Consider the following 9,379-nt stretch of genomic DNA (forward strand, 5'->3'; position numbering starts at 1 on the left):
TTTTGTTTTTAAGATTTTATTTATTTATTCATGATAGACATAGAGAGAGAGAGAGGCAGAGACACAGGCAGAGGGAGAAGCAGGCTCCATGCAGGGAGCCCGACGTGGGACTCTACCCCGGGTCTCCAGGATCATGCCCCGGGCCAAAGGCAGGCGCTAAACCACTGAACCACCCAGGGATCCCAGCACTGGGTGTTATATGCAACTATAGAATCACTAAATTCTACCCCTGGAACTAATAATGCAACATGTGTTAGCTAAATTGAATTTAAATAAAATTTTTTTAAAAGAAAATTATATACATTTATAAACTTACAATTAAATGATATTGAAATAAAGATAATAACTATAAAAAATCTTTAAAAAGTAAAAAAGAACCTGCAATTTAAGATATCATAATTTCCCTATTGTTGGGCATTCATAATTCATAGTTTCTATTTTTTTGGCTTTTCAGAGACTGCTGCAATAAACATCCTTATACACATAAACTTATGCACTGATGTTTTTATTTCTTCATAAAAGATTTCAAGGGGCTTCTTGGGTTAGCGTCTGCCTTCACGTCAGGGCATGATCCTGGGGTCCTAGAATTGAGTCCTGTGGGACCCAGGAAATTGAACAAAATCCCCTACCCCTGGACAAGCAGAGCAGGACTGACTCTATTTTGGGCTGCACCGCCTTGTGCTGACCTGCTTATTACTTAGGGCACTGCCCCGCTCTAGTCAATGACCAGGACCCACCCTAATCGGAAATCCGGCTCAGCGGACCAGCACGACTGACTGTGCAACTCTCTGCGTATCCCATTGGCCACTGGCCCCTATAAAGTTGCTAAGCCTCTTGGTCACGGGGTCCAAGTCCCTGCTCCCCTGTGTAGCTGTGTCCGGTATACTTGGACCCAGGCTCGAGCTTGTAAATAAACCCTCGTGTGATTGCATCGGTGTCGGCTCCTTGGCGGTTTCTCGGATTCGCGATCTTGGGCACAACATTTGGGGGCTCGTCCAAGATCCAAGAAACCTCCAGGACTCCATCCGGAGGGTTTCACGTGTGGTGAGTGCGCCCAACTTTTTCCACCTTTTGCGTGCATATTCTCTGAGAGCTCTGCACTGTACCTGTACCTGTAGGAATTCCAATCTGTATTGGGTCGACATCGGTTTAGGCAGACGCGCTGGTGGCCGTCGACGGGGGATCTTGAGGAGACGTCCCTTGCCCCCACCTGGAGGACGGGGTCCTCATCTGTGAGGAGGGCCGGCTGCCAGCCCTTCAGGTTACTTTGTTTTGTCTCCGCGGCCGCCCGGACGTTTGTTACCGTGTTCTCGTTAACTGTTTGCACGTTTGTCTGTGTTACTATGTCCTTGCTAACTGTTTGTGCATTTGTCTGTGTTGTTGTGTCCTTGTTAATTGTCTTTACTGTCTGTGTCTTGGTGTGGATTGGGGACATAATGGGGGAGACAGAAACCACCCCCCTGTCTCTTATGCTCTCTCACTTCTCGGATGTTAGGGAAAGAGCTCGTATTCTGAGCATAGACATACGGAGAGAGAGATTCCAAATTTATTGTATATCAGAATGGCCAACCTTTGACATGGGATGGCTCCAGGAAGGAACTTTTCACCTACCTATTATCCTACAGGTTAAGGCCGTGATCTTCAGGGACAAACCAGACGGCCACTCTGACCAGGTTCCCTACATCCTGATCTGGCAGGACATGATCGAGAATCCTCCTCCTTGGCTAAAACCATTTTTACCCCCCAAAGCAGGACCCACGGATATTCTAGCCCTGCAGAAAGCCAAAAAGGAGACCGACTCTATGCCCGAAGCACCCCTTCATCCGGTTTTCCAGGATTCCTCCCCGGAGGACCTGATTCTCCCGCCACCCTACTGGTCATCCCTCCCCGCATCCGCCCCTCCATTGGAGGCATCAGGGTCTGCAGAAGGGGTGCCACCCCTCCCTGACGAGAGAGTCCCTGTGCACGGGCCAGCAGCGGGGACACGCGGTCGGACCCACCAGATGGCCCCACCTCCAAATGCAGGCGGCCAACTCCACCGCCCTTCCTCTCCGCACCATGGGGCCCCCCAATGAGACTGGCGAACAGCTAATGTTATATTGGCTGTTCTCCACCAGTGATTTATATAATTGGAAAACCCAAAATGCAAAGTTAAAGTTCTCTGATAATCCGAGAGATCTAATCGGGCTTTTAGATACTGTTCTCTTTACCCATCAGCCTACTTGGGATGACTGCCAACAGCTCTTGCAGGTTCTCTTCACCACTGAGGAAAGAGAACGAATTCAGGTGTAAGCCCGGAAGTCTGTCCTGGGAGAGGACAGACAGCCATCTCAAAACCCAGACCTCATAAATGCTGCCTTCCCTTTATCCTGCCCCACCTGGGACTACAACTCAGCTGAAGGTAAGGAGAAACTCCGGGTCTACCGCCAGACTCTAATGGCAGGTCTCAAGGCTGCCGCTCGCAAGCCTACCAATCTGGCCAAGGCCTATGATATGAGGCAGGGTAAGGATGAGAGTCCAGCAGCCTTCTTAGAGAGAGTCATAGAGGCTTTTAGACAGTACACCCCTATGAACCCAGGAGCCCCGGAAACAAAGGCCGCAATTATCATGGCTTTTGTTAACCAGGCCGCTCCAGATATTAAAAAGAAATTACAAAGAGTAGAGAGACTGGGAGAGAAGAGCTTGCTTGCAGGACTTAGTGATGGTGGTAGAACAAGTCTATAATAATAGAGAAAGTCCGGAAGAACAACAAACCAAACTAAGTGACCGGCAGACCCGAAACCTGGCCAAGATCCTGCTGGCCACAACCATGGACAACCCACAGGAAAGATGAAGGCACCTCAAGAAGCTGGCTTCAGGGACAGGTAAGGAGGATGGCCCTGGTCCCCCTTGGGAGCACCCTAAGCTGAACAAAAACCAATGCGCTTATTGCAAAGAGGAGGGCCATTGGGTAAAAAGCTGCCCTAACAAAAGATCTAAGGCCCCTGCCAAGATCTTAGAAATGGAGAACCTGGACGATTAGGGGAGTCAGGGTTCAGCACCCCTCCCCGAGCCCAGGGCAACTCTTAAAGTGGAGGGGCAACCTGTTAAATTCCTAGTGGACACTGGGGCACACAACATTCGGTTTTATTACAACCCCAAGGGGAATTGGCAAACAAAACTTCATGGGTGGAGGGGGCCACGGGCACCAAACAATACTCATGGACTACCCGAAGAACTGTGGATCTCGGCACGGGCCGGGTGTCCCACTCCTTCACGATCATTCCTGAGTGTCCCTACACATTGTTAGGTCAGGATTTGCTCACCAAGATGGGGGCACAAATTTGCTTCCACCTCGAAGGGGCAAAAGTCCTAAACAAGAAGGGGCACCTGATTCAGGTGCTTGTCCTGAGTTTAGAAGACGAATATCGTCTCCACCAAATGCCCTCAGCACCAATGACTGACATTGACCGTTGGCTGCTGGAATTTCCCCAAGCGTGGGCAGAAACTGGGGAATCGGGCTGGCCCAGCATCGACCGGCCATATACGTAGAACTAAAGCCAGGGGCAGACCCTGTCAGGGTCCGCCAATACCCCATGCCTCTAGTAGCACGAAAGAGAATCACACCCCACATACGGCGACTACTGGACTCGGGCATATTAAGGCCCTGCCAATCGGCATGGAACACTCCCTTGCTGCCGGTTCAGAAACTGCACTCTAACGATTACAGGCCAGTCCAGGACTTGAGGGAAGTCAACCGGCGAGTAGAAGATATGCACCCTACAGTCCCAAACCCATACACCCTCCTCTCCACCCTGCCTCCAGACAAAACTTGGTATACAGTATTAGATTTAAAAGATGCCTTTTTCAGCCTGCCTTTAGCACCCAGGAGCCAAGACCTCTTCGCCTTTGAATGGACGGACCCTAAGAAAGCATCAATGGCCAGCTCTCCTGGACTCAACTACCACAAGGATTCAAAAATTCACCGACCACCTTCAATGAGGCCTTATATGAAGACTTGGGTGTTTTCCGTTCCGAGCACCCACATTTAACTTTATTACAATATGTAGATGATATCCTGTTGGCAGCAGAGGACCAGGACACATGCCTGCGAGGCACCAGGGACTTGCTCCAGACCGTAGTGGCCCTAGGATACCAGGCTTCAGCTAAAAAAGCCCAGATGTGCAGAGCAGAGGTGAGCTACCTTGGGCACAATTTAAAAGATGGACAAAGATGGTTGACAGATGCACGGAAGGAAACCGTCTTAAGAATCCCACAGCCGCAAGCCGTCCGCCAGGTGCACGGAATCAGAACTGATCTCCAGGACCAGCCACTGCCAAATGCGGATGCCACCTGGTACACGGACGGCAGCAGTTTTGTCCAAGAAGGACTCAGATATGCGGGGGCAGCCGTAACCACGGAGTCATCGGCTCAACGGGTAGAACTGATTGCACTGGCCAAGGTGCTGACCACGGGGGAAGGTAAACGAATAATCATCTACACCGACAGCAGGTGCGCCTTCGCCACCACTCACATCCACGGAGCCCTTTACAGGGAGAGAGGGCTTCTGACAGCAGAGGGAAAGACTGTTAAAAACAAAACGGAGACTCTTGAACTCCTGAGGGCCCTCTGGCTGCCCAAGGCCCTAGCCATCATCCATTGTCCAGGGCACCAAAAGGCAGACAAGCCAGTAGCCAGGGGAAACCGGCTAGCTGATTTAAAAGCAAAAGAGGCGGCCCTTCTGGTGACCCAGGTCTTAGCTACCACGCTACCTGATCCGGGGGCACCGACCCTGCCTGACACCCCCAACTATACTGATGCTGACTTACACTGGATCAAACGCTAGCCTATGACCCAGTGCTTGCGTGGCTGGTGGAGGGCCGCAGACTCCAGCATCATCTTGCCAGAGGAACTAGGATGGCGAGTCCTATCCAAAATGCATCGGAGTACTCACATGGGAACGAGGAAGATGGAAGACCTCAGACGACATGCAAAGATCACTATTAAAGACTCTCGAGCAAAAAAAAAGACTCTCGAGCAAAGATCGAACAGATTGTGGCAAGCTGCCGTGCGTGCCAATTAACAAATGCCTCTGCCCATGGATCTAACCCGGGCACCCAGCTCCGAGGGGACCGCCCAGGAGCCTACTGGGAAGTGGACTTCACTGAGGTGAAACCTGGAAAATACGGGTATAGGTATTTATTAGTGTTTGTAGATACTTTTTCAGGATGGACAGAGGCATTTCCCACCACACATGAAACTGCACAGATCGTGACCAAAAAACTGCTGGAAGGCATCATACCGAGGTATGGTTTTCCCATTAGAATTGGGTCAGACAACAGCCCAAGATTCGTATCTAAGGTAACACAGGGAGTGGCACTAGTACTTGGGGCAGATTGGAAATTACATTGTGCATATAGGCCCCAGAGCTCAGGACAGGTAAAGAGGATGAACAGAACATTAAAGGACACCTTAACTAAATTAGCCCTGGAGACTGGCGGGGACTGGGTGACTCTCCTCCCCTTCACCTTATATAGGGTGAGGAACTCCCTATATAAGATGGGACTAACTCCCTACGAAATCATGTTCGGTCTTCCTCCACCTGTTATCCCCAATTTAAAACCTGAGGGGCTTGCTGAATTTGATGATCACCAACTTCTTTTCTCCCTCCAAATGTTACAACAAACCCATGAGCAGGTGTGGCCTAAGCTGAAGGCCCTCTATGAGACTGGGCCACCGCCGGACCCCCATCAATATCGGCCAGGTGACTGGGTGTACGTGCGGAGATACCAACACCAGACACTTCAACCTCCCTGGAAGGGACCCTACCTCGTGATCCTGACCTCTCCCACTGTTCTCAAGGTCGACGGGAATACTCCCTGGGTCCACTACACACACGTCCGGCCAGCTGACCCACACACCGTTCTCACGGACTTTGTTACAGAATGGAAAAGCCAACCAGACAAGGACAATCCCCTAAAGCTAAGACTGCACCGTTCTCACTTATTTCCCACCTCCAAGACTCCCTAGTCCGAGGCTGTCCTTCAAAATAGAAGGAAATTAGAATTAGTCTTCTTACAACAAAGAGTTGGGGGGGTTATGTGCTGCCTTAACTGTAAATAAGAGCAAGAACAGCAACAAGGTTGGTGAAAATCCTGGTTTAATCATTCCCCTGGCTCACTCTGAGAGCAACCTGGACCCATGATTGGGTCCTGCATAGGATCCTCTGAAAAAGGGGGAAATGTGGGACCCAGGAAATTGAACAAAATCCCCTACCCCTGGACAAGCAGAGCAGGACTGACTATTTTGGGCTGCACCCGCCTTGTGCTGACCTGCTTATTACTTAGGGCACTGCCCCGCCCTAATCAAAGACCAGGACACACTCTAATCGGAAATCCGGCTCAGGGATACTGCCCCGCCCTAGTCAATGACGAGGACACACCCTAACTGGAAATCCGGCTCAGTGGACCAGCACGACTGACTGTGCAACTTTCTGCGTATCCCATTGGCCACTGGCCCCTATAAAGTTGCTAAGCCTCTTGGTTTCGGGGTCCAAGCCCTGCTCCGCTGTGTCACGTATACTTGGACCCAGGCTCGAGCTTATAAATAAACCCTCGTGTGATTGCATCGGTGTCGGCTCCTTGGCGGTTTCTCGGATTCCCACATCGGGCTCCTCACAGGGAGTCTGCTTCCTCCCCTGCCTGTTCGTCTGCCCCTCTCTCTGTTTCTCATAAATAAATAAAATCTTAAAAAAAAAAGATTTCCCAAAACTGAACTGCTAGATCAAAGAATATTTTCCAAATTTTTAAATATTATAATAGTTGGGGCTACCTTCAAAATACAATAATTTTATTGACCCAAATCAGTTTATTTGATACTTCATTGACAAAAAATCAGCTTATATCTATATCTCAGTTTATGAACAACTTTTTACAACTTCACTGAGGTACAATTGATATATAATTACTCAATACTGAAAGTATACAATTTGAAGGTTTTTTTTTAAAGATTTTATTTATTCATGAGAGACCGAGAGAGAGAGAGAGAGAGAGAGAGAGAGAGAGGGAGATGGAGAGGGAGGCAGAGACACAGGCAGAGGGAGAAGCAGGCTCCATGCAGGGAGCCCGACGTGTGACTCAATCCCGGGTCTCCAGGATCATGCCCTGGGTGAGCCCGGGTGGCTCAGTGGTTTAGCGACGCCTTCGGCCCAGGGCATAAATAAGTAAATAAGAGTAAGGGGGGAAAACAAGTTTAGGCTTTAAAGGACCTCATAGGTGGGTCAGGATTTTATTCTTAACATTGAGAACAATGGAAAGATACCAAAAGAATTTTGCTTTTAGAATGAGAATGATCATTATTGCATTGTGAAAAAATCCCTGTCTCCTGTGCCAGAACACACTGCAGGAGTCGAAGCAGGAAGCCAACTAGGAAGCTTTTGCAAAAGATGAGAAACTTGGACGAGGGGATGCCAGTGCAGATGGGCACCATGTGCGAGGAATATTGAGGGGTGAGTTTGACAGGACCTGGTGACGAGTTGAAAGTGATGTGTCGGTAAAAGGGAAGTATCAAAAATGACTTTGAGCTGTCTAACTCAACTAACTGGACGGGTGGTGGTGTGCCATTCATGGAGATGGGGAATGCTGGACACAAAACTGCCCATGACACTCGGGCTCTTGGGATTAAAAATGGTGCCCTTTACCGTAACACCCAATGCACAGTTTTACCTCTGTCTACCTGTCCAGCCTCATCTTGCACCCCTCTGCTCCAGCTCACAGGGCTTCAGACACAAAGACGCTTTTTCAGTTCCTTGAGAAAGCCAAGTTTGGGTGTGTGCATGTGCCCAGAATATTCTTTGGCTGAGATGGGTTCTTCATAACCTCAAGTTCCAACTTAAATGACACTTCCAAAGATAGGACTTCTTGGACCATGCAAAATGGAATAAAGAACCTTTTGTCACTATTACCATTCTTAAAATCCTATTCTTTTCCTTCATTGTTCTTATCATAATTTATAATTACTTACTCATGTTTACCCACATAGTTTCTGTATCTTTATACTGCAGAAATCTTGGGAATGTGGGTCGTGTTCATTTTACTGATTTATGTTTGTATTGCCTAACTTAAATATGGAAACCAGTAATAATGATTCATATTTTGCACCTTCTGACCTTCCAGCACATAGTAAAAAGAAATGCATTGCTTTCTCAGGTATGTCAACAGACATACCCTAGGCATTGTCATGGGCTCCTAATCTCATCTTTGGGAATGGAACTTCTGACCTCCATCACTTCAGATCCCAACTGCTGTTTCCAGTGGACATTTCTTACTAGTTTTCAAAATTTTAAACCTCCTATAATTCTTGGCATTGCACTTCCACTTCTTTTCTGTGAAGACTTTTGTGAAGTGATACAGAAATGAATGCAAATAAATGGATATTTATCATAGCATTCTTTATAATAAGAAAAAAATACTAAAAATAACTTAAGTTTACATATATGAAAGTTTGAATAAAGTGTGATTCAGTCATACATGCTTGTTTTTATTTACTTATTTTCTGTGCCAATCATCTTTTTAGGGAGCGTTAATTTTCAATTAGGGGGATGCCTGGGTGGCTCAGCAGTTGAGCATCTGCCTTTGGCTCAGGGTGTGATCCCGGGATCCAGGACAGAGTCCTGCACTGGGCTCCTTGCAGGGAGCCTACTTCTCCCTCTGCCTATGTCTCTGCCTCTTTCTATTGTCTCTCATGAATAAGTAAATAAAATATTTTAAAAAATTCTCAATTAGGATATGAAAGGGTTCAGGGGTGTGAGATACACCCCCAATATTGGGCCTTCTCCAGTGGTACTTGTGTAGCTGTTTATGTTTGAGTTCCTTGTATGAAAGGAAGTAGTTGAAAAGCACATAAACTGCCAGTACCACAGAAATCCCAGGGACACTTCCTCTCTTCACATTAACATACTTATTGAAACATCAGTAGTAACCCTTTTGAAACATTCCAGCAATGCCCTTAGGAGTGAAAATCCCACAATAGTATCCAGCCTGGCATCTCTCCTATTTTCACATCCATGAGGTTCTTCTCCACCACTGGTATTACTCACACCATCTTGGAGTCCTGCGTGTCCATATACACTTATTTTTAAATGTGCAGAAAATATTTTGAAAAATCATAAAGTTGTTAGTGGTGTCCTCAACTTTGTGAGATTTATGGAGTAAGGAAATGAAGTTACATATGTAATTATACAAACTTACAAATCATTATAGTTATATATAATTTGTACTAATTATATCATCTATTTCTACATTCTGCTTTATCCTCATAATATTTTTTTCTTTTTTTAAAAAAGAGTTATTTATTAGAGAGAGAGCCAATAAGCCAGAGCAGGGGGCAGGCAGAGGGAGAG

At 47.4% G+C, this 9,379-nt stretch overlaps 1 protein-coding gene and 1 pseudogene across 1 annotated transcript; one reads left to right on the forward strand and one right to left on the reverse strand.

Annotated features, from left to right (window-relative positions):
• Positions 1-3,090: 3,090 nt before the first annotated feature.
• Positions 3,091-4,837, forward strand: LOC129513282 (uncharacterized; the record flags this gene model as incomplete). The annotated part of the gene is given in 3 exon segments (XM_055330993.1): positions 3,091-3,487; positions 3,490-3,912; positions 3,915-4,837. Coding segments are annotated over 3 exon segments (1,731 nt in total), but the record flags the coding sequence as incomplete, so codon positions are not given.
• A 286-nt stretch (positions 4,838-5,123) lies between these two features.
• Positions 5,124-9,081, reverse strand: LOC129514094 (ATP synthase subunit f, mitochondrial-like; annotated as a pseudogene).
• Between the last annotated feature and the right edge of the window lie 298 nt (positions 9,082-9,379).

Source organism: Nyctereutes procyonoides, unplaced genomic scaffold (genome assembly GCF_905146905.1).
Source record: "Nyctereutes procyonoides isolate TBG_1078 unplaced genomic scaffold, NYPRO_anot_genome, whole genome shotgun sequence".
NCBI lineage: Eukaryota > Metazoa > Chordata > Mammalia > Carnivora > Canidae > Nyctereutes > Nyctereutes procyonoides.